Source organism: Martes martes, assembly GCF_963455335.1.
Source record: "Martes martes genome assembly, chromosome: 6".
Taxonomy (NCBI): Eukaryota; Metazoa; Chordata; class Mammalia; order Carnivora; family Mustelidae; genus Martes; species Martes martes.
This window is the reverse complement of record NC_137893.1, coordinates 144,442,106-144,467,430: the sequence shown is the minus strand read 5'-3', so window position 1 is coordinate 144,467,430 and position 25,325 is coordinate 144,442,106. Positions and strand designations below refer to the sequence as shown.

Sequence of the window (25,325 nt, the reverse complement as noted above, 5' to 3'; positions counted from 1 at the left end):
TATTGGTGGTCATTATTGCCCTGATACTTTTTTCCTATCGTTTTCTTATTTAGTCTTGGAGTGTAGTTGATATTGCTAAATTACATATGTACAACACAGTGACTCAACACTTCTGCACATTACTCCGTGCTCACCACTGAGAAGTGTGGTCACCACCTGTCACCACGTGTTATCACAATATTATTCATGGTGTCTCCCGTGCTGTACTTTTTGTTTCCATGACTTATAACTGGAAGCTTGTACCTTAAGTTCCTTCACCTATTTTGCTGATCCCCTCCCTACCCTCCACCTTCCCTCTGGTAACCCGCAGTTTCTTCTCTGTATTTAGAAGTCTGTTTGTTCATGTATTTCTTAGATTCCACATGCAAGTGAATTCATATGGTATTTGTCTTTCTTGGACTTATTTCATTTAGTATTCTAGGTCCATCCATATTGTCACAAATGGCAAGATTTTATTTTTTTATATCTGAGTAATAGTCCTCTGTGTGTGTGTGTGTGTGTGTGTGTGTGTTTAATCAGATCTCCTCTATCCATTTGCATATCTATGGATACCTAGATTTTTTCTATAGTTTGGCTATAAAATCAGGTGCATGTATCTTTTAAAATTAGTGTTCTTATTCTCTTGGGTAAATACCCAGCAGTGGAATTACTGGATCATATGGTATTTCTATTTTTAATTTTTTGAGGAACCTCCATACTATTTCCTACAGTGCCTGTACCAGTTTACATACCCACCAACAGTGTACGAGGATTCCTTTTTCTCCACATCCTCATCAACACTTACTTCTTGTCTTTTTGATACTAGCCATTCTGACAAGTGTAAGGTGATAATCTCACGGTGATTTCGGTGTGCATCTCCCCACTGATTAGTAATGTTGAACTTTTTTTCATATGTGTATTGGCCGTCTGTAGGTCTTCAATAGAAAAATATCCTCAAGTCATCTATTTCTTAATGGGATTGTTTAGGGGTGTGTGTGTGTGTGTGTGTGTGTTCAGTTATAGAAGTTCTTTATATAGTTTGGATATTAAACTTTTATTGGATGTATCATTTGAAAATATCTTCTTCCATTCAGTAAGTTACTTTGTTATTCTGTTGAGTTCTTTTCATCTTTTTTTTTTTTTTCTGTGCAAAATCTTATTTTGGTGTAGTTCCAGTGGTTTATTTTTCTTTCGTCTCCTTTGCCTCAGGAGACTGAGCCATAAATATGTTGCTAAGGCCCATGTCCTATTTTTCTTATACCTATATTTTCTTCTAGAATTTTTATGGTTCCAGGTCTCACTTTTAGGTCTTTAACCTATTTTATTTTTGTGTTTGGTTTAAGAAAATGGCCCAGTTTCACTCTTCTGCATGTCGCTGTCCAGTTTTCCCAGCACCATTTCTTGAAAACACTGTCTTTTTCTCATTGTATATTATGACTCTTTTGTCATAGATTAATTGACCAAGTGAGGGTTTATTTCTGGGCTTTCTATTCCATTCCATTGGTCTATATGTCTGTTTTGGTGCCGGTACCATACATTTTAATTACTATAGCTTTGTAGTGTATCTTGAATTCTGGGGTTGTGATATCTCCAGTTTTGTCCTCCTTTCTCAAGATTTCTTTGGCTATTTGGGGTCTTTTGTGATTCCATACAAATTTTAGTATTGTTTGTTTTAGTTCTGTGAAAAATGCCATTGGTATTTTGATAAGGATTGCATTAATCTGTAGATTGCTTTGGGTAATATGGACGTTTTCACAATATTAATCCTTCCAATCCATGAGCACAGAAATTCTTTCCACTTGTTTGTGTCATGTTCAGTTTCTTTTATCAATATCTTACAGTTTTCAGAGTAAAGGTCTTTCACGTCCTTGGTTAAATTTATTCCTCGATACTTTATACTTTTTGGTGCAATTGTAAATGAGATTGTTTTCCTAATTTTTCTTTTTGCTGTGTCGTTATGAACATATGGAAATGCCACAGATTTCTACATATTAATTTCGTATCCTGCAACTTTACTGAATTCCTTTATTCTAATAGCTTCTTTGGTAGTCTTTAGGGTTTTCTACATATAGTATCATGTTGTCTGCAAAGAGTGACCATTTTACTTCTTTCTTAACAGTTTGGATGCTTTTTTTCCCCCTTGTTTGATAGCAGCAGCTAGGACTTCCAGTACTCTGTTGAATAAAGTGGTGAGAGCAGACATCCTGTCTTGTGTCTGACCTTAGGGGAAAGGCTCTCAGTTTTTCCCCATTGAGAAGGATGTTAGCTGTGGGTTTTTCATGGAAGCCTTTATCATGTTGAAGTATGGTTCTTCTAAATCCACTTTACTGACAGTTTTATCACAAACAAATGTACTGCATCAGATTCTTTTTCTAGAGCTCTTTAGATGATCTTATGGTTTTTATCCTTCTTGTTAATGTGATATGTCACATTGCTTTAAGAATATTGAACCACCCTTGAATCCCAGGAATAAATCCCACTTGATCATGGTGAATGGTCCTTTTAACACACTGTTGAATTTGGTTTGAACTTTTAACACAGTGTTGAGGATTTTTGCATCTGTGGTCGTCAGGGATACTGGCCTGTAGTTCTCTTTTTTTAGTGGTGTCTTTGTCTGGTTTTGGAATCAGGGTAAAGCTGGCCTTGTGAAATGGATTTGGAAGTTTTCCTTCCCGTTCTATTTTTTGGAATAGTTTGAGAGAACAGGAATGAATTCTTCTTTAAATGTTTGGTAGACTTCACCTGTGAAGCCGTTTGGTCCTGGACTTTTTTTTTTTTTAAGATAGATTTATTTATTTATTTATTTATTTATTTATTTATTTGACAGAGATCACAAGTAGGCAGAGAGGCAGGCAGAGAGAGAGGAGGAAGCAGGCTCCCCACTGAGCAGAGAGCCCAATGCAGGGCTCGATCCCAGGACCCTGGGATCATGACCTGAGCTGAAGGCAGAGGCTTAACCCACTGAGCCACCCAGGTGCCCCTGGTCCTGGACTTTTGTTGAGGAATTTTTTGATTACAGATTCAGTTTTTTTACTAATAACTGGTCTGTTCAAATATTCTATTTCTTCTCGATTCAGTTTTGGCAGATTGTATGTTTTTAGGAATTTATCCATCTTTTCTAGTTTCTCCAATTTGTTATGTAACATTTCATAATATTGTTTTATAATTCTTTGTATTTCTGTGGTGTTGGTTCTTATTTCGCCTTCTTTTCTGATTTTATCAAGTGCTTGCTCTTTCTTGAGGAGTCCGGCTAAACGTTTATCAGCCGTGTTTATCTTCTCAAAGAACTAACTCTTGGTTTCATTGATATATATTTTGTTCACTTATTTCCACTCTAAACTTTATTATCTCCTTCCTTCTACCAACTTTGGGCTTTGTTTGTTATTCTCTTTCTAGTTCCTTTGGGTAAAGATTTGATTGCTTTTTTGAGACTTTTCTTGTTTCTTATAATAGGCCTGTACTGCTGTAAGCTTCCTTCCTAGAGCGGTTTTTGCTGTATCCCAAAGATTTTTTTTTTTTTTTTTTTTTAAAGTAGGTTCCATACCCCACATAGGGCTTAAACTCATGACCCTGAGATCTAACAGTCCTGTGCTCTACCAACCAGGCCAGCCAGGTGTCCCCACAAGGATTTTCGGTCATTGTGTTTCCATTTTTGTGTGTCTTTATGTGTTGTTTCATTTCCTCTTTGACTTCTTCCTTGACCATCCGTTGTCACTAGCATGTCATTTAGCGTCCGTTTGTTTCTCCCCTACTTTTTTTTTTTTTTCTTATAGTTGATTTCTAGTTTCATACTGTGATGGTTGGATTCATTATATAGAGTTTCTTTCTATAAAAATAGACATAATTCGCTATTTTAACCATGAAATCCTACAACAGTAGTTATTTGGTTGGTGCTGTCTTTGCCCCACTTCCTCCTGCCTGCCTACAGGAGAGATTTGTCCTTTTCTGATTAGAGAACTGAGAGATGCTCACTGTAAAACCCTCTGAGACAATGAATGTTGACACTTGGCTTTATATCATTCTAGACATTGTTTTTTAATTTATTAGTACTTTCTTCCCCCCAAATTGTACTCTACATACTGTGCAACTTGCTACTTTTCATTTAATATATTGGTGATGTCTTTCCATGTCAAAAAAGATGTTGAGAATCATTTACAACAATTACATATTTTCCTATTACTGTAATGGATCATAATTTACTCAGCCAATTTTATATTTTAACTTTTTACTTGGAAGTAATTGAAAACCCATAGAAAAGCTGGACAGTTAGGCAATCTCTGTGTGCCCTTTACCATATTCCTGTAGATCCTCTGTTGGCATATTTGGCCTTTCATCCTCTCTGTTGTCCCCCAAGGGAAGGAGGTAGAACAGGAAAGGAATGAAGGTCTTTATTTGGCGTCTCAGAATTGCAGTGCAGGGGAGCACAGATTCCAGAGTAACCAGAAAAGTGTCCAGCTCATGCAGGGAAAGCAAGGGGGTTTTTACGAGAAGGAAGAGAGAATTACAGGATTTGCATAAAGCAGAGAAGAAAAGAATGCTGCTGTATTGGTGCTGACCGGTGGAACTGCTTGGGATGACTGTCTTACCGATTAGCGCTGCTATCAAGCCAAAGTCCTGCTGTGTGTTTATTGACTCTGCTGTCCTCATCGGATCCAGATGCCAGTTGCTCTGTTGAAATCTCATGAGCCAACCGCTTGTCAAAGAATTGCTGCTTCCGGCCCAGTTCAGTTGGTTAGTTGGAATGAAAATGGAGTCTCTCATGGCAATTCGACACTACTTATACATACTGATTTCTTTTCCCCTGGACAATTCTCGAGTGAATTCCTGGTGTGGTGCCCATTACCCTTCAACTCATGATTGTGTATTTCCTAAAAACGAGGACACTCCTATGGAGCCACAGCACAATAATCACAGTCAGGAAACCAACATTGAGTAACACGCTCACCCAGTCCTCAGGCTTTATTAAAATCTCTCCAGTTGTCTCAGTAATTAATCTTTCTGGGGACTGATCCAGGACCAGGATCTAGAATAGTTCCTACCTTGTCTTTAATGACCTTGATATTTTGGAAAGGGCACAGTCCAATAACAGTCAAATGTACCCTAATTTGGTTTCATGTGCTAATTCCTCACGATAGATCTCCTTGCAGGTTACCTTTTTTTTTTTTTTTTTTAAGATTTGATTTATTTACTTGAGAGAGCATGTGGGTGAGCACAAGGGGTTGGGGCAGGGGCAGCGGGAGAAGGAGAAGCAGACTTCTGTCTGAGCAGGGAGCCCGATGGAGGACTCAGTCCCAGGACCCCGAGATCATGACCTGAGCTGAAAGCAGACGCTTAACTGACTGAGGCACCCGGTGCCCCTTGCAGGTTATCTTTTGACAGAAACATCACAGAACACAGAAGCGATGCTGTGTTCTCATCGCATCGTACCAGAAGGTTCACGAGGTCAAGTGTACTGTTTTGGTGATGCTGAATTTTTCCTTTCTAAGATTTTCATTGGGTGGTTCTTTAATATTCCTTTCCTGAGATTATTTTGGTGGCGGTGGGTGGGGGTTGTTTCAAGTATGTTTGTAACTGAAGTATTTTATGATGGCTGCTTTAAAGTATTTGCCAGGTAACTCTAAAATTTCTACCATTTCAGTGTTGGCCTCTATTGGTATCTCCTTTCATTCCTTCTGAGATCCCTGGTTCTTGGTGTGATAAGTGATCTTTGATTAAAACCTGGACATTTTAGGCATTAGGTTATGAGACTCTGGATCTTACTGAAATCTTTTGTTTTAGCTGACTTCTTCTGACACCTCTCTGGGAAGGGAACAGATTGGGGAGGGTCACCCACCTCCTGACTCTCCTGACTGCCAACTCGGGGTAGAAGTCAAGGTTCCCTCTGAACCTCCACGGACACCTCTCTGGCCGGGAGGGGTACAAGTGCCCAATTATTGCTCTTCTCTGTGGCCTCTACAGATACTGGGGGGTGTCTCCTCGTGGTGGTGAACTTCCTGCCCTCCCCTGGGCCTCTTCTGATCCCACCCAGTGGGGATGGGGAGAGGTGCCATGTTACTGCAGTTGGGACTGGAGGCCCAGGCTGTCCCCATGGTCTCCCCTGACACGGAGGGGTAGGGACGGGGGACAGATGAAAGTCCCGGTGAGGGTGGGGTCACAGTGTTTTCTATGATGTTCGGCTGGAGTAAAAGGCTATTGTCTAAAAGTTTTCTGTCTTGCTAGGCTGCCCTTTTCCTGGTCTTACGGTTAGAGAAAGCAGGCTTTTGTTGTGGCTTTTGTTTGTGTGTGTGTGTTTGGTTTATGCCCATTAGAGTTTCTAGGTTGGCATGCTTTCCTAGTATCCAGTTTGGGATCTCTGAGGCAAAGAGAAAGCCCAGAGAATTGACCAGTGTCGTCTTCTGGTCCTGCGCTCCCAGACACCTCCACCTCTCCAGGGCTTCTTATGCTCATTTTGTGTACAACGCCCAGGGGTCCTCTTGCTTAGCAAGAGGAATAAGTACATCTGTTCCCTCTTCCTGGAAGCAGAAGTCCTAGTGATGTTAATTTCTATCACCTGGTTGAGATGACGTCTTCACATTTTTACAACGGAAAGTTAATATTTTCTGCTTTTTAATTAGCAAGTAAATAATTTGTGGGGAGAGATCTTGATGTAAATATCCTGTTTCTCATCAAGTTTTAGCCACTGGTTGTAGCATCTATTTCTGATTCTTGCCTGAAATAAATATTATGATGGTTGCCAAATTGTTTATCTGATTCCATCGCTCTTTCTATATTTCTTGGCTTCCTACTGTTAAAGTAGAACCATTCCTTCTTCCCCATTCATATATGTACTTATCCTTGCACATTCATGGTTTTTTATTTAATTGTTTGTGTTACATTATCATTCATCGTGATGCTGACATTGTCCCAGATCCTGCTTCAGGTTGGCTTTTGCGTCTGTTTATCCACCTATTTATTTAAAACCATGAGTTCACGCAAGAATATTTCCAGTTAGGGGCCTTCGCCACAGGAATCGTTCTAGCCTTCTCTGTGCACGCATCTGTGTCCCCTTTCTCCAACACTGAGAAGCCTGGCCATCATTCTCAATATATCCTTTGTGCTCAGTCTCCTCGTTTGTGACCAGTGTCCCCAACCACGTTTGGCAAAACCTTCAGTTCTGACACTGCTACCCGAGTTCTTCTGGCCCAGAAACAAAGAAAAAACAAAACGAAACAGAAAAGACCTCTACAACAGAGGAAGGCTTAATATTCCCTGTTGCTCGTGTATTTCATTGAAATTTCTTTTAAAAAAAATTTATAAGAGTGCACAAGCAGGAGGAGCAGAGGGGGAGGGAGAAGCAGACTTACATTTTTTCATTTTTGCTCATTTGGTAGGTGGAAAATGGCGTTTTTGTTATAGGCTTTATTGGCATTTTAGTTAACGAGGTTAAACATACTTTCAGGTGTTTATCAACTATTTCTATTACGTCCTCTGTGAATCACTTACGTGTTTTGCTCATTTCTGCACATTTTGCTCATTTCTCTACATTCAACGCGTAAGGATGGTTTCTGAAGCTTACCTGCCCCATCGTGTGTCAAATGATTCAGTTATTTTTCTCTTCAGTTTGCTTCCGGTGCTCTTCACTGTGCACAATGCTCCAATTTTTGTGTCGTTAAGTGCATCATTCTATTCTTTTATGGCTTCTGCCTGTATGCTCTCCTTAGAAAAATCATTCCCACTCGAGATTATGCAGTTATTCCTTTCAATTTTATCCTGCTAATTCTGTGGCTTCCTGTTCTGCCTTTAACTCTTTGATTCATGTTGTATATATTTTGGCATAAAGCCGGTGAGCAGTCTGGGAACCTCTTGTTGGTCATGTTAATTTCACGTCCGTGTCATGTCGGCCACGGTGGGTCCCCGCCAGGAGTGGAGCCCCGCACTGCCCGGGGCTGTACCGATCCCACCTGCTGGGGACTCTGTCTTCATTCATCCCGCTGTACGTGGTGTGGGCTTGAGTCTGTTTTCTTGCTCTTTATTCTGTTTCCTTGATCCCTTTTGATTCCAATATCCTACTGCTCTTATTTCTGTAGCTTAGAGATACATTTTTCTATCTGAGGGAGGCGTCCTCCCCCAGTACTTAATCCCTGCCCCCAGCAGCTTCCTATTTTGCTGACACATTTACTTTTCAAAGTTTACTTCAGATTATTTTTCAGTGTTAAATAGTAGCATCTTCTTCACCTAGAAATGCAGATTCAACAAGTTTTAATCATATAAAGCGACCAAGACCAAAGCAAAGTAAATAGTCAATAAAGTTAATTATTATTTTTAAGTGACCAAAGGGCAACTCGCAAGCTATCTTTAGAGAAAAAGGAGACTTATGTAATTGATGGCTTATGGCTTATGTAATTGATGGCACTTGGAGCAGAGCTGCACGCAGAGGTGGGTGGTGGTCTCTGTCCATGTGGGGGACACAGGCCTTCAGCGTTCAGCCTGAAAACCCCCAAGGGAAAGCTCTCAATCAGACGTGCATCTTTGAGCCACAGACTGTGGCGGCCATGGGGATTCTTCAGTCCTTATGAATAAATTACAAAGTTTAAGGTGGGGCACCTGTGGCCTTGGTTGGGCGTCTGCCTTCAGCTCAGGTCAGGATCTCAGGATTCTAGGATCAAGCCCCATCATTGGCTCCCTGCTCGGGGCGGCGGGGAGGGGGGTCCTCTTCCCTCCCTTGCCCTCTACTCCTCCCACCTGCTCATGCTCTCTGGCTCTCTTGCACTCTTTTTCTCAAATAAAATCGTAAAGCTTAGGGGGCACCTGGCTGGCTCAGTTGGAAGAACATGCAGCTCTTAATCTCAGGGTTGTGAGTTTGAGCCCCAGGTTGGGGGGCCGGTAGAGATTACTTAAATAAATACTTTAAAAAAAAAGGTTGAGACTGCACATTTTTACTTTGGCAATCCGAGTTCATCTGTAGATCCTGGAAACCCCTCGGCTAGTTTATGCTGAGCGCCCCCCAGAATTGGAGAACTGGGTGTTTTTGGCCTCTGAGCTCTGGAGGAGCGGGCTCGGGGCTGAGCGTCCAGGAAGGGCTCCCAGAGCCGCGGGCAGAGCTGGCCCGTAGGGTTCCCTGGTGGCAGCCACAGCCCCCTGCCGCCTGCGGGCTGAGGAAGGAGAAGGGGAGGGGGGGCTGCGTGTGGAGTCTGGGAACTGTGGCCACAGCTGCGCCACCTGAAGGGGGTCAGAATGGAATGAGTGAGCCGGTCAACCAGGAGAACACTGAAATAGGATGACTTTTCTTTTCTTTTTTTTTTTTTCCTTTTTAAGATTTTATATATTTGAGAGAGAGAGAGAGAAAGACACAGGGCCGGGGGTGGGAGGGAGGGACAAGTAGGGGGAGCAGCAGAGGGAGAGGGAGAAGCAGACTCCCCGCAGAGCAGGGAGCCCCACGTGGGACTCGATTCCAGGACCCTGGGATCATGACCTGAGCCAAAGGCAGAGGCTTAACTGACTGAGCCACCCAGGCGCCCTGAAGTATGTTCTTTTACCATCTACTTTTACCATAATTTTAAAAGGTAAAGGAGTTTTTAAACCCCCCTAAAAGCCCCAAAGACATCTGACTGTAAAGTACAGGTAACAACTATAAACTTGTATGTAAATAGATCAGTTTATAAATATATATATAGTTGACCCTTGAACCAACACTGGGATTAGGGGTGCTGATCCCCAGGCAGTCAGAAACCCAGATGTAACTTTTGACTCCCCCCAGACTTAACTCCTAATGGCCTACTGTGGACCAGAAGCCTTATTGATCAGTTTACACTTACTTTGGAGGTTATATGAATTATATCCTATATCCTTCTAATAAAGCAGCTAAAGAAAGTGCATTAAAGAAGATACATTTCTAGTACTCCACTATATTTAGCGAAAAACTCTGCATCTGCGTGGACTCATGTGGTTCAGATCTGTGTTCAGGGGTCAGCAGTGTAACTGTATGTGTGTGTACATTGTGTGTGTGTGTGCTATGCCTATGTCTGTATTTCTCTCATTGCACTGACTTTTCACTGGATCGCTGAAAATCTCACCACAAACCAGTCAGTGAACTAGCCTTGCGGAAATCCTGCTCTGCTAGTGGCCAGAGAAGGGAGCTGAAATCAAATGAGTGGTATTTGGTCCTTCTTGGTCAGCCTGTGTTTGCTTGGACAGAACCTGAGGTTCTCTGTTGTAGGGCGTCGTCTTGGATCATGCCCGAGTTTTTACGACGTACATACTTACTCCTTCCTTCCGTCCCCTCCCCAGGCTGCTGCCTCTTGCCCCTAATCTCTGTTTTCCTCTTCCCCAGCTGCTACTTGAGCACCAGGATGCGTACCAGGCTGGAGCCGTGTTTCCTGATGCCTTCTACCCCAGCATCTGCGAGAGAGGTAAGCTCGAGTCTCAGACCCAGTGATGCGGCTTCCACTTGGTTGACAGGAGCAGCTAGGACAGAACTCCAACGGCGTGTTCCCATTATCCTTGGTCACTGACTTGGTTCACATAACTGCATTTTTCATTTAACCAAACCTTACCTACTTAGGTGTAGAAATTCTGAAAATTTTCATGACCCTGTGTGTCCTTAATTTACTGCTTAGTGGCAGAAGAGAAAAGATTTTGAAAGCGGTAGAAGGGTCTGGGTTCTCATTCCTGCGGTGCTGTTAGCCTGTGACCTTCAGAAAGTGTTTCCACGCCTGGGACATAATCATAATAATGCCTCCCTTGCCTCTACCGGATTTTGTTGGTGTTAATGCATATTATTGTGTCGAGTGGTGTGCACATCTAAGGCAGTGGTATCAGTGACCTGGGCTCGGCGGGGCGGGGGGGGGGTGTCAGGACCCCGTGGGCATGGAAGGTGCACTCTGACAGAGAATCGGAGGGGCGTTTTGTAGGAGCTATGCGCCTGGTGTAAGAAGTCTGCAGGAACAGTGCAGGGAGGCACTGTTGCTGAAAGGCCCCTGTGGGGGCCAGTCCTTTAGTCAGGGACTAAAGCCAGCCCCCAGGACCCTAAGTCAGGGATCTGGGGGAACGAATACCCCCACCTCCCTTCCTTTTCTCTGATCTCGTCTCCGTTCTCCCCAGTGGCCGGACCCAACCCAACCAAAGCTGGGGGGCAAAGAGGCCGGTCGGGCTGGTCCCTTCAGGGGCACCGTGTAGGGCAGAGCGGTGGGACAGAGGGTCTGGAGGGACAAATGAAAGACATCCAGTATATTGGTCATCACGGAAACCATATTTGGAGTCTCACGGTCATGGCCATTATCCCAGTGTTTTGTTTTTTAAGATTTTGTTTATTTGTGAGAGAGAGAGAGCGTACAAGCAGGGGGGAGAGGCAGAGCCAGAGGGAGAAGCAGGCTTCCCGGGCAGGCTTTCTTTAGCTTCTGTTCACTGGGATTACAGAGGGGCACAAAAACTTTGCTTAATCTGGCAATTTGGTGAAGGGGACGTTTGTCCAAAGAGCTGCTGTTACCCTTAATTTGGGATTTTTACTGAATTCTGTAAAATAGGAATTGTAAGTTTTATCTCGGGAAAACTTAGAGCAGATCAAATTTCTTAGTTGCAATGTCTTTGAAAATCATTTCAAGAAAAGCCGATGGTTTAAAACTGGTTAGAATGTTTTTACTTTAGGGGCACCTGGGTGGCTCAGTGGGTTAAGCCTCTGCCTTTGGCTCGGGTCATGGTCTCAGGGTCCTGGAATCGAGCCCAGCATCGGGCTCTCTGCTCGGCGGGGGGCCTGCTTCCACCCACCCCCTCTCTTTGCCTACTGCTCTGCCTACTTGTGGTCTCTCTCTCTCTGTCAAATAAATAAAATCTTAGGAAAAAAATGTTCCTACTTTAGTGACAGCAAAACTATTTCAACAGAAGGATCTAAACTCTGGTGTTTTGGTTTCCGTTGCCCCTCGTGACATTTGACAGTCCCCTCCCACCCCCTGCACCCCCCCCCCCCGCACTGCCCCCCGCCGACTCCAGCAGCCTCCACCCACTACCCCGCACAGCCCTTTTCTCCTTCCCTTTAGCACAGAAACGGAAAACCCTTCCAGCCTCCCAGCAGCCCCCGTGATTCCAGATGCTGTGAGCCGGTCCCAGCTTTCTCTCTCCCTCCCAGCTGGCCCTTCTGTTCTAGAGGCTTCCTCTGAACATCAACGGAAGAACACAGGAGGCTGGAAGGGAAGGAGGAGACGTCACCAGCTTTTTTGGGACAGACTCCCGACACCTGCTCTTGTCTCACCAGGGAAGTTCCATGACGTGTCCGAGAGCACGCACTGGACCCCCTTCCTGAACGCCAGCGTCCATTATATCCGGGAGAACTACCCGCTGCCCTGGGAGAAGGTAGGCGTGGCCGGCCCTCTAGGGCCGAGAAGAAATTCCGCTCCAGGCCCGCACCCCCGTCGGCAGCCCGTCCCCACCCAGGCTCCGGGAGAGCTGCTCACCCTTGTACCTTCATTGCCAAGCCCAGGATGCGGTTGGTTACGACCTGAACAAACGACTCGGAGAAGCGCGGTGGGTCCCTGGCTGTTTCTGCCCCGAGAGTGATTCCTCTGAAAGCGCTTCCGAGGCACCGCGAAGCTTCTCGACAAGTCCTTGGTGGTTTTTGTCACTAGAGACTGCAGTGTACCAGCCTCTGTGTTGCTGTGAAGGCTCGGGGATGGAAATCCTATTTATTAAACACCGTAATAGGATTTTTACAAAATAACCCCAGCGCCCGTCCCCCTAATTTGCTCGTTTGGCAGGACACAGAGAAGCTGGTGGCTTTCCTGTTCGGCGTTACCTCTCACATGGCGGCTGACGTGAGCTGGCACAGCCTGGGCATCGAGCAGGGATTCCTTCGCACCATGGGCGCCGTGAGTACGCGCCGGCGGCGGGTGACTCGAGGGCAGTGACGCCGCCGTCCTGCCCCGGACGAAGCCCGGGAAGGAGAACTCGAGGTTACTCGGGGTCATGAGGACGCAAGCGAGACTCCCGCCCCCAGCAGCCCTCCGCCGCCAGCTCCTCCTCTCCATTCCCCTTCCTCCCCGGGCTCCCTGCACATTCGTCCGCGGGCAGGACCCTCACGTGCACCGAAGTCAGCAGTAAATGTGCTGTCCTGTGTCGTTGCAAACAGCATTTGCAAAATTTCATGCTCCGTGCAAGTCGCGTGTCTTGATAAGGACACGAAGAGCCGCCACTTGGTTCTCCTCAGGAGGAACCGCTCCACGTGTTTGTTCTTTTTTTTTTTTTTTTAAGATTTTATTTATTTATTGGACAGACAGAGATCACAAGTAGGCAGAGAGGCAGGCAGAGAGAGAGGAGAAAGCAGGCTCTCCACGGAGCCGAGAGCCTGATGCGGGGCTCGATCCCAGGACCCTGGGATCATGACCTGAGCCGAAGACAGAGGCTTTAACCCACGGAGCCATCCAGGCGCCCCACACGTGTTTGTTCTTTTAAAATTTTCCTTTCTAACGTGCAAAAAACGTGTTTTTATTTGCATGTGGTTGACAGCATCACGTGAGCTCCAGGCGGGCGATGTGGCGATCCGCCAGCTGTGTGCAGCTGTGTTCACCCACCCGTCACCGCCCAGCCCCCTGCACTGCCATTCCCGGTCTTCCCTGGGCTGTGCCTTCGTTCCGTGACTTAGTCACTCCATAACCTCCCACTCCCCTGCGCCCATTTCGCCCATCTCCCCACGCTGGTTTTCTTTTTTCTTTTTTCTTTTTTTTCCGTTTTCTATATGAAAATGCCAGGGCCCCAAACCGAAATGGCACTCTTGTTTCTGGAAGTCCCTCTGGTCCCCAGTTGCCGTTAGTCCCATTCTGTGCAGAGCCTACCCTTGGACTCAGTGGAGACTGTGTCTACATCCCCAGTGGTGCAAATGTTTGCAAGAGCTTTGTCTCCAGACGCTAATATGTGGCGCAGCTGCCACTGTAAATTTGTAACAAAAAAATAAAATCATCATTTTTAAAAAAAATCAAGTCCATCTTTTATGGACGCTTTGCATGGACCAGGTTAGGCGTTCACCTCCTCGCCCCCGGCGTGGCTGCGGGGTGGGCTTTGGGCTACAATCGGTGAAACACATACACACGTCAGATGATTCTCTCTTTCTCAGGTTGACTTTCACGGCTCCTATTCCGAGGCGCATTCGGCGGGTGATTTCGGTACTGTCAACATTTGCCAAAGCTTCTTTTGCGATGGTTCTGTCTCCCTTGTCCTAGAATCACTACTGTACCTTAAATCTGTACTTTTCTCTTCCATGTCGAAAAACCTCTCTCCTTAACTGAGACCATCTCAGGCTGCATTAGGACTGGCTGTGTGGTTCTCTTGAGCAAAAGGGTCATTTTCATATTCTGTGAGGTGGGTAGTCAGTCACCTTGGGAAATGGCTAATAACCAGGCAGGTGTCTAGACGACAAGAGAGAGATGCTTCCGGAAGCGTCTGCTGGCAGAGATGTGCGCAGATCATGGTGGGCTCCCTGCAGTACCTCTTTCTCTCCTGTGTGTGTGTGTCAACTTCAACTTACACTAAAAAAACAAGTATTTAAAGTAAAATACGTATTTTTAATCACAGCTTGCCAGTCCATATATTAACTAGCTTTTTTTTTTAATACTTCATTTAGAGTATGGCATATCTCATTTGCCATAGAGGTGTATTTCCGAAAAGTTGTATATTTCTTTATAAAAAAATCACATTTCATCATTGGCTTATGTCGTAATTTAGAAAAGCTTTACCCTTATATTAGCTTAAAATTCATTACCTGAGGTCACCCTTACTTTAACTTGGTTCTTCTGTCTTTCTACTGCTGTGAATTACCTTGAAATAGCCAAAGTAGATGGTGAATGGGATTTTAAAAGAACTTTGATGGTTCCTCTTTCCTTCAAGTGAAAAACTTTTGGTTATCTGGGTGTTTCTTAATTCATGTCTTACTGGCTAAGCTATGAATGATCACTTTTTCTTTGAGATCTGCTTGTACCTAAAACAGTGAGCAGAAAAAATGTGGGCAAGGTGGCGACCTGATCACCTGACTGTGCAGATCTGTGGAAAGAAGCCGAGTGTCGTCGCTGACCCACCAAGTATAAATATTTTTCTCGTGCTTTAGGAGGAGATGTACTGAGCCAGTTCGAGTTCAATTTTAATTACCTCGCACGGCGCTGGTAAGAACAACTATGCTTACACCTGTGTTCCTTAAATGGCGCTTAGAAGCTGGACCCTTTTTATCCCCATAGAAAATGCAGCCTACGATGCAATTAGGCATCAAAAATTTGTAAATTTTGAAAAGCAAAACTGCAGATGAGAATAGTTTAAGATGCTTTCAACTTGTGACTGACACCATATCAAATGCATATAAAAATAAGATCACGAACACCCGTGTAGCTAACACTTGGCTCACAGCCAACCCTGGGTGTCTTCTAAGTGCCTCCCGTTCTCTCCCTTTCTTCTAAACCGCTCCCGTGGGATTCTTGTTAACCGTTTTGGTGCTTTTCTTAAGAGCTGAATACATATGGATGTGTCCATATACAAAATAGGATATGGTTTTAATCTTGAGACAAATAGAATCGCGGAGCGTGTCTTCAGACTTTGCTTACGTTTCTGGTTCCGAGGTCCGGTCACCTGTGTCTGTCGGGCCGTGGTGGATTTTCCCCGCTGTGTGTCCATCCGTTACCGGGATGGACCACATGGTGCTCCACTCCCGTGGGGACGGATGTGTTAGTGCGCAGCGTGTTTGCTCTACGGGCGGTGTTGCTGTGAACATCTCATACGTGTTTGCACCCCAGGGGAGTCTCTCGTCCTCACCACCGGACACGGAACTGGGAGGGAGTCCTGGGGCGGACGCGAATTCGGCATCAGTGAGCCGAGGCTTTCAGAACGGCCTTCCCAGCTGACCCTGTCCTCGGGTGTATGTGTGTGTTCTACTTCCCCTGTGTTCTCCGGGACTGGTCTTCTTCAACTTAAAAAATAGTCTGTTTGGTGTGTACTGGTATCTTACTGAAGTTTTCATTTGCATCTCCCATTGACTAATGAGGCTCTAAGTTCTTTCATATTTTATGAATCATCTGTGTTTGATATTCAGTGAACATCTTGTTTAGCTTTTAGCCTAGTTTTCTGTTGGTCTGTTTGGCCTTTTTACTCATTGGTGAGTGGCCCTTGTTTATTAGGGCTTCTAATCTTTGGTTGGTTTATCATTGATTTGTTACAAATATCTTTTTATACTTTGGGACATGTTTTTTTACTTATGATATATCTTAATAAACAGAATTTAATTTTAATGTGGTTGACTATATATTTTCCTTTGTAATTTGTACTTCTGATGTCTGATTTAAGAAATCCTTCCCTAGGGGCACCTGGGTGGCTCAGTGGGTTGAAGCCTCTGCCTTCGGCTCGGGTCATGATCTCAGGGTCCTGGGATCGAGCCCCGCATCGGGCTCTCTGCTTGGCAGGGAGCCTGCTTCCTCCTCTCTCTCTCTGCCTGCCTCTCTGCCTACTTGTGGTCTCTGTCAAATAAGTAAATAAAAAATCTTTAAAAAAAAAAAGAAAAGAAAAAAGAAATCCTTCCCTACCTTGAGGGCATGAGGTCATTCTCCTCCTTGGCCTTCAAAAGGTTTTAAGGTTTTATTTTTTTTTTTTTTAAACTTTGTCTTTCATTTACCTGGAGTTAATTTTTTCTATGTTCTGAGATAGAATCTGATTTTATTTCTTTCTGTAGATGTAACTTAGATAGTCCCCAATTCAGGACACTTATCCATAGTCTCCCCTTTCCTCATTGGTCTGTACTGCCCTCTCTGTCAGAAAATTTCATATGTGTTTGGGTCCGTTTGTGGGCTTTCTATTCTGTTCTATTGATCTACTTGTCCATGAGCAATACTGATTTTTTTTTAATTACAGTGGCTTTATAATATATCTTGACATCTAGTAGCTCTGGTCTCTCAGCCTATCCTTTTTCTTCAGACATACCTTGCCAATTCTTTTGCCTTGGCTCTTTCAAATAAAGTGAAAAGAGCAAGTTGCCATGTTCCAAGAAAGATCTTGTTTAGGTTTTGATTAGAATTGTAGTGAATCTAGAGATCCATTGGAAGAACATTAACAACTTTAAAATTTTTCTCAATATGTTTTCTCAAAAGTTTTCTCAATATGCTATATATTGTTTTAAGCCTCCTTTAGTGACTTTAACTAAAGTTGTCTAAGTTTTTCCCTTCAAGGTCTTACATGTTTTCTTCAGTTTTGTTGCAGAGACTTTTTATTTGCTACCGTAAATGGTAACTTTCAGTTCGAGTTTTATTTTCTAGTTGATTGTTGCTATGTAGAATGCAAGTGACTTTCTCATTTTGATTTTTGTTTCTAGCAACATTTCTAATCTCCCTCATCCATTCTAATGTTTCCAGAGAGGTCTTGAATTTACTGTATACTCACAGTGCATCATCTACAAATTGTGACCATTCTGCTTTTCCTTTCTCAGTCTTTAGCCCGTGTGATTCAGCAGAAAGAAGAAAAGTTATAAAGTTTTCAGTACAATAGAGGTGGCGATAGTGAGCATACTTACCTTGTTTGTGACCTTAAAGAGAATGCTTTCAAAATTTCATCAGACACAACGTTTGCCCTGGTTTTTTGTGAATATCCTTAATCAGCTTAAGGCAGTTTCCCTCTATTTCAGTTTGCTGGTAGTTTTTATTATGAATTAACTTCATATGTATTGAACTCTTACTCTGCTTCTGTTGAAATAGCTCCCTCTTTTTTAATCTGCTAATATAGCAATTGTACTAATCTACTTGCCAATATTTAATCAAGTTGAATTCCTGGCACAAAACCAACTTTGCAATAGTATATTTCCTTTTTAATATTTGTTGCATCTCTTGCTGCCTGGGATTTTGTATTTTTATTTATGGGTGAGTTCGTGCTATCATTTCCCTTTCTTCTCTCCTTGTTTGGTTTTGGTATCAAGGTTATGCTGGCTTCGTGATATCAGGAGGAAAGTGTTCTTTCCTTTTCTGTTCTCTGGAAGTCTCTGTAAGATCAAAACTTTGATTGCTTGAATGTTTGGTAGAATTTGTAAAGCTCTCTAGGCGTGGTGTTCTCTCTACAAGGACTTCTTAAAAACTTCAGTCATGGTTATAGGACTATGCAGTTTTTCAGTCTCTTCTTAAGGTGTTCTATTTTTCTAGGGTTTTTCCATTTCATCTAAATGTTTAAAGATTGTGGCTTGAGGTTGTTCTTAATATTTTACTGTCTATTTCTCTTATTTGTACTCGTGTTCCCTTGTTATCCATAATGCTCTTGATCCTGACGTTTCTTGCATTTTTCAACAATTAGTCTCATCTAATATATTTCAGTTTCATTATTTTAAAGAATGGGTTTGGGTTTATTGATCCTCTCTATTATGTGTTCATTTTCTCTTTCATTACTTTTTACTCATATATTTATTTTCTTTAGGTTCTTATGAAATTTGTGGAGTCTTTTTTTTTAAGTTTTAAAATTTAATTCCAGTGTAGTTAACATGCAGTGTCACATTAGTTTCGGGTGTACAATACAGTGATTCAGCAATTCTTTACGTTACTCAGTGCTCATCAAAAGTGTGTTCTTAATGCCCTCCACCTATTTCACCCATCCCCACCCATCTCCCCTCAATTTGTCCTGTATAGTGAAGAGTCTCTTTCTTGGTTTGCCTCTCCCCACCCCCAACTTTGTTCATCTGTTTTGTTTCTTAAGTTCCACATATGAGTGAGATCATACGGCTTTTGTCTCTCTCTATTTCACTTAGCATTGTACTAACTCAATCCATGTTACTAATGGCCAGATTTCATTTTTTATGGCCAAGTAATATTCCACTGTCTGTATATACCACTTTTTCCATTCATCAGTCAATGGACACTGGGCTGCTTCCATAACTTGGCTATTTTAAATAATGCTGCTATAAGCATGGGGTGCATATATCCCTTTGAATTAGTGTTTTTGTGTTTGAGGCAAATACCCAGTAGTGCAATTGCTGGGTCATAAGGCAGTTCTAGTTTTAGCCTTTGAGACACTTCCATCCTGTTTCCCACAGTAGCTGCAGCAGTTTGCATTCCCACCAACAGTGCACAAGGGTTCCTTTTTCTCCACATCCTCCCAGTACTTGTTGTTTGTGGGTTTGTTTGTTTTTTCATTCTAAGAGGTGTGAGGTGATAGCTCATTGTAGTTTTGATTTGCATTTCCCTGATGATGACTGATGTTGAACATCTTTTCATGTGTCTGTTGGCCATTTGTATGTCTTCACTGGAGTCATGTCCATGTTCTCTGCCCATTTTTAATTGGATTATTTGGGGTTTTTTGTATTGACTTATATTCTTTATATATTTTGGATACTAACCCTTTATCATGTATGTCATTTGCAAGTATCTTCTCCCATTCCATATATTTTTTGGCTTTTCTGATTGTTTCCTTCACTGTGCAGAGCTTTTTATTTTGATGAAGTCCTAATAGTTTGTTTTTGCTTCTATGTCCCTTGTCTCAAGAAACATACCTAGAAAAATGTTTCTATGGCTGACGTCAGAGAAATTACTGCCTTTACTCCCTTCTAGGATTTTTATAGGTTCAGATCTCACATTTAGGTTTTTAATCCATTTTGAATTTATTTTTGTGTGTGGTATAAGAGAGTGGTCCAGTTTCATTTTTTTGCATGTAGTTGTCTAAACATCCTAGCACCATTTGTTGAAGAGACTGCCTTTTTCCCATTGGACATGCTTTGTAGAAGATTAATGAACATATAATTGTGGGTTCATTTCTGGGTTTTCTATTCTGTTGCATTGATTAATGTGTCTGTTTTGTGCCAAGATCATACTGTTTTGAACTTGAAGTCTGGAATTGTGATGCCTCCAGCTTTGCTTTCCTTTTTCAAGATAGCTTTGGCTATTTGGGGTCTTTTGTTCTAGCTCTTGAAAGATGCTGTTGGTATTTCGATAGGGATTGCCTTTTTTTTTTTTTTTTTTAAAGTAGGCTCCATGCCCAGTGTGGAACCCAACAAGGGGTTTGAACTCATTAGCCTGAGATCAAGACCTGAGCTGAGATCAAGAGCTGGTCACTTAAAGACCTGAGCAGCCCAGGCATCCTAATTAGGATTGCATTAAATGTGAAGATGGCCTTGAGTAGTATCTACATGTCAACAATATTCTTCCAATCCATGAACCTGGAATGTCTTGTCTTTTTTTTTTTTTTTTAAGATTTTAAAAAAGATTTTATTTATTTATTTGTCAGAGCACAAGCAGGCAGAGTGGCAGGCAGAGGCAAAATGAGAAGCAGGCACCCTGCTGGACAAGGAGCCCGATGTGGGACTTGATCCCAGGACCCTGGGATCATGTTGTGAGCCGAAGGTGGAGGCTTAACTGACTGAGCCACCCAGGCCTCCCTGGAATGTCTGTTCATTTCTTTGTATCATCTTCAGTTTTTTTTTTAATCAGTGTTTTATAGTTTTGTTTATTTCTAGATATTTTATTGGTTTTGGTGCAGTTCTAAATGGGATTGTTTTCTTAATTTCTCTTTCTGCTACTTCATTATTCGTATATGAAAATTCAATAGAATTTTATACATTGATATTTGTGTCCTATCATCTTAGTGAATTTATTTACCAACTCTGACAGTTTTTTTGTGGAGTCTTTAGGTTTTCCATATAAAGTATGGTGTCATCTGCAAATAGTAAAAGTGTTACTCTTTCCTTATCAATTTGGATACCTTTTATTTCCTTTTTTTTTTTTAAGATTTTATTTATTTATTTGTCACAGAGAGCACAAGCAGGGGGAGCATCAGGCAGGTGGGGAAGCAGACTCCCTGTGATGTAAGGAGCCAGATGTGGGACTCGATCCAGGACCCTGGGATCATGACCTGAGCACGTGGTAAATGGTTAACTGACTGAGCCACCCAGGTGCCCCACCTTTTGTTTCTTTTTGTTGTCCGATTGCTGTAGCTAGGACTTCAAGTACTATGTTAAATAACAGTGGTGAGAGTGGACAGACTCGTCTTATTCCTGAACTTAGAGGAAAGAATCTCAGTTTCTCACCATTGAGTGTGATGTTCACTGTGGATTTTTCATACATGGTCTTTGTTATGTTGAGGCACATTCCCTCTAAACCTACTTTGTGGGTTTGTTTTTTTTTTAAATCATGACTGGATGTTGTACTTTGTCAAATGCTTTTCCTGCATCTATTCAAATGATCATGTAGTTTTTATTCTTCTTAATGATGTAATTTGTGTTGATTGATTTGTGAATATTGAACTACCCTTTCAATCCAGGAATATGGTGAATTTTTTTTAAATGTATTATTGGATTTGGTTTGCTGGTATCTTGTAGAGGAATTTTGCATCTGGTGAATTTTTTTAAAATGTATTTTAAATGTATTATTGGATTTGGTTTGCTGGTATCTTGTAGAGGAATTTTGCATCTGTGCTCATGACACATACTGGCTTATAGTTCTCTTTTTTTGTGGTGTCTTTATCTGGTTTTGATATCAGGGTAAAGCTGGCCTCATAGAATGAATTTGGAAGTTTTCTTTCCTCTTCTATTTTTTGGACTAGCTGGAGAAGAATAGGTATTAACTCCTTAAATATTTGGTAGAATTTTCCTGTGAAGCCATCTGGTCCTGGAATTTTATTTGTTGGGAGTTTTTGATTACTGATTCAATTTCATTGCCGGTAATCAGTCTGCTTAAATTTTCTATTTCTTCTTGTTTCAGTTTTGGTAGTTTATATGTTCCTAGGAATTTATCCATTTCTTCTGGGTAGTCCAACTTGTCGGCATATAGGTTTTCATAATATTCTGTTACAGTTTTTTGTCTTTTTGTGATATCGTTTATTTCTCTTCTTTTGGGGGGGTTTGTTTATTTAAAATCTCTCTCTCCTGGTGAGTCTCGCTAAAGGTTTATCGGTTACCCACAAGCCTGAGATCAAGAGTCCCCCACTCTTCCGACTGAGCCAGCCAGGTGCCACTCTTCTGTTGGCTTTTGAGTTGTTTTCTGGGCTGTTTGCACTGATGTGAGTGTTGTCGAGTTTTATCCGTGAGCCGCGATCCATCTCGGTTCCTCCTACTCTGCCGTCTTTGCCAGCGGTCTCCCGTTGAGTCCTGATCTAAGGTCTAGCGTATGATCAACTCTTGTAAATATCCCATCTGGGCTTGAAAAGAATGTTCTCCGATTTTTGACCTAATGTTACATATATCCTTATTGGTGTAAGCTTATTAATTTATTGTTGAAATTATAAATAAAATGACCTTTTATTTTATATTAGGTTGATGTAATAATTACTCAGAGAAAAATTTGTTAAAAAATTTCCCCCAGCGATGGTGAATTTTTTTTTTTCCATTTCTCCTTGAGGTTCTTTCAACTTGCTATATATATATATGTTTTAAAGATAGGTTGTTAGGTACATTCACGTGTAAAAATCTTAGTCTTTCTGGCGAGTTGGCCCTTTCCCTCGTGGCTAGTGACCCTCCTCATCTCTGATGAATGAATCGCCTTCAGGTGTCCTTCAGCAGCTCCCGCGGGAGTTGAGCTCGGTCTCCCGGTTGTGTCCCGTGCTGCTCGAGGTGCTCGTGGCTGGACACAGACTCGCATTTCTTCAGCGAGGATTTCTCTGGACTTGAGTAGGCTGCGTCGAGGCACGTGAATCTAGGACCACGATGAGTTACATTCAGCCCTTGAAGTTTTCCTGGTTACAGAAATGGCAAGAATGCAGGACAGGACATGTGCGGGCCCGGTAGTAGTTACCAGCGGTCGGGGGAGAGCCGTTTTTCCCCTTCTCGATCGATTGTCAGGAGGAAGCCCAATTTCTCTACTGTCCTTTTTAACAGGCTGGGTTTGTTTCTCGCTGATACTCACGCAGAGGCTGTAGCTTTTCGTGCAGTGGCTCCGCGGAAACGGGCCGCTGCGGCTGCTTCCTACGCTTCGGCCCGCGCGTCTGGCGTGCGCGCAGCCGTCGGAGCACCTCCAAGGGCTCGGGGCACAGGCCGCCTTCCACGCTCGCTTACCTCGTCAAGCTTCCAGTTTCAATTTGTTTTGGGCCTTTGGAAAATTTGCACTTTCTTGCTAGTGGGGTGATTCATCTAAAAAAAATATTTTGTTGTTTTGTCTAGCCTGAAGCTATTTTTGTTGCGAGGACACTCTGGTGCACTTATAAATTAAAAAGTGGACATCGCCATAGATTCTTTCCTATCAACATACTCAAATTGTGTTTTATCTGGTTGTGATTTCCGTGTGGTACGGTCTAAGGCTTCAGAAATGAAGCCGGAAGCTGGTTCAGCCTCAGTCTCACGTGTGCGTCTCTTCTTCCAGCTGAAGTAACGGCAGCCGGCAGCCAGACTTAGGTGCTTTTTGCCATACACTGTGTGCTCTGAAACTGGGATGGGGTGAGGAGCCATTTTTGGTGTCTTAAAATAATAACTTTGGGGGTACTCGGGTGGCTCAGTCAGTGAAGCCTCTGACTCTTGATTTCAGCTCAGGTCCTGATCTCAGGGTCGTGAGATCGAGCCCCGTGTCGGCTTCCGCGCCGGACACGTAGCCTGCCTGAGGTTCTTTCTCTGCCCCTCCCCTCCCTGCTCTCGCTCTCAAAATGTAATAATAATAACTTTTGAGAATAGTTCAGTCCTCCAAGGAGTAAAATATATTGTTCCTTGGACTGTGAATTCACAAGACGAAACATTCATTTTCTACGTCAGAGCTAGTTTCCGGTCTTTGAGTGCGCCCTCATGACTGTCGCATTGGGGTGTCCGTTGTTGGTTCGCGTCCTGCGCCGTAGTGTGCTCTGACGTCCGCTGGGAATGTGGCAGTACCAGCCACATTCTTGTGGCTCGTGGGTAGCATTAAATACAGAGTCCACGGAGGGCCCCTTGCATAGCGCCTGGCACGGAACAGTCATGGAGTAAATGGTCATGGCTTTTGCTGCCGATATTCCCTTTAATTTCAGAATCTTCTTTTATTCCAATGCTTTTCTCAGGTACGTGCCCGTTGAAGATCTGCTGGAAATTTATAAGAAGCTCTATGGCCGAGAAGTCATCACCAGAAGTGCAATTGTTGACTGTGCATACCTTCAGTTCTTGGAAATGTAGGTGTGACCCAGACGAAAATTCGTAGCTGAGCTTAGTGTGACTTCCTTAGTGCGCGTTTCGACGTGTTAGTTTCCCGAGTTGGATTTCTGGATTTTTGCTTTCTCCGAAAGCAGTCGCTTGATAGCAGACACCTGTGGATGGGGCCGGTTGTTGATTTGCTTCCCTTCTTTGTCCAAACCTCACTCAACAGACACAATTTTTGTTCATGTTGCAGGTATGGAGAGATGTTAGCTATTTCCAAGGTAAAGGCTTCATTCTTCAGAACCTTCATTTAAAGGATTATAAAGTTACCAGAAAAAGCACTTACTGATAAGTTTTCTTTTTTTGTGTGCCACAGCTTTACCCCACGTACTCCAGAAAGTCTCCATTTTTGGTGGAACAATTCCAAGAGTATTTCCTGGGGGGACTGGATGACATGGCGTTTTGGTCCACTAATATCTACCGTCTGACGAGCTTCATGCTGGAGAACGGGACCAGGTGAGACACTGGCTCGCTTCTCCCGCCGGCCACCCCTGCCCCGTCCCTCCTTCTCCTGGTGCTGCTCTCAGGTTTCCACCTGATCGGATGACAAGGTCTCACGAGGTGCCAGCCTCTCCTAGGCAAGGAGGGGAAGGATGGAAAGTCTCGTCTCAGAACTCGGACGTGCTCCCATCTGGTTACATGTGCTGCTGTCCCTGTCTGAGGGACAGAGAGATCCTGAAGAACCGTGGCCGGTGGGAGGCCCCCGTCCACCTCTGGGCTGTGTCTTTTCTCCAGGGAGGACCCATGCGGTGCACAGGCCCCCACAGCCAGGGTCCAGCAAGCCTCCTCTCCACCTCTCCACCATCTCAAGGTTGAAGGGTTTCAGACAGCCCTGCACGGAACCCCGCACCCCACTCCCACTCCAAAGTGAAATCAGAAATGGGTGCATTTGTAAACCACAGCCTTCTGGGGGAGTCTGACCTTCGGCCCATATGGGACAGCGTCGGGAGCCCGGCTCCTTTTCTGCTCTTGCCCTGCGTGTCCCGGAGGAGCATGAGCCAGAGACTGGGCCCCTGGTGTGTTGAGCGGATAGACGGGGGAGCCCCACTTCCAGCTGCGGGAGCCCTGGAGGCTCACAGAGCCTGCGGCTGCGTGAGGGGGCCTGGGCTCCTGCTGGATCCAGTTTACGAGTCTGCAGAGTACGCAGCCTGCGCCGGCACGGAGTGGGCTTGGGGGGGCGGGTCTGGAGCGGGAGCCGTGGAGGCAGCACCCCGTGCGGGAAAGGGCAGGGTGCGAAGCCCGAGCGGCAGCTGTGGGGTGGGAGAGAGGGTTGTCGGGCTGCGTCTGCACCAGGCGG

General features: G+C 43.7%; 1 protein-coding gene across 9 annotated transcripts in view; it reads left to right on the top strand.

The window, feature by feature from the left end:
* The window catches only part of GPLD1 (glycosylphosphatidylinositol specific phospholipase D1), a 64,254-nt gene that overhangs the window by 5,389 nt on the left and 33,540 nt on the right, over positions 1 to 25,325 (top strand). For all 9 annotated transcript variants that reach the window (XM_080805395.1, XM_080805401.1, XM_080805400.1 and 6 more), the window contains exons 3-10: positions 10,289 to 10,367; positions 12,206 to 12,303; positions 12,705 to 12,815; positions 14,057 to 14,105; positions 15,044 to 15,098; positions 23,896 to 24,003; positions 24,222 to 24,249; positions 24,345 to 24,484. In XM_080805395.1, the coding sequence (XP_080661521.1) occupies positions 10,289 to 10,367; positions 12,206 to 12,303; positions 12,705 to 12,815; positions 14,057 to 14,105; positions 15,044 to 15,098; positions 23,896 to 24,003; positions 24,222 to 24,249; positions 24,345 to 24,484 (668 nt within the window). The remainder of the gene's footprint in view (positions 1 to 10,288; positions 10,368 to 12,205; positions 12,304 to 12,704; positions 12,816 to 14,056; positions 14,106 to 15,043; positions 15,099 to 23,895; positions 24,004 to 24,221; positions 24,250 to 24,344; positions 24,485 to 25,325) is intronic.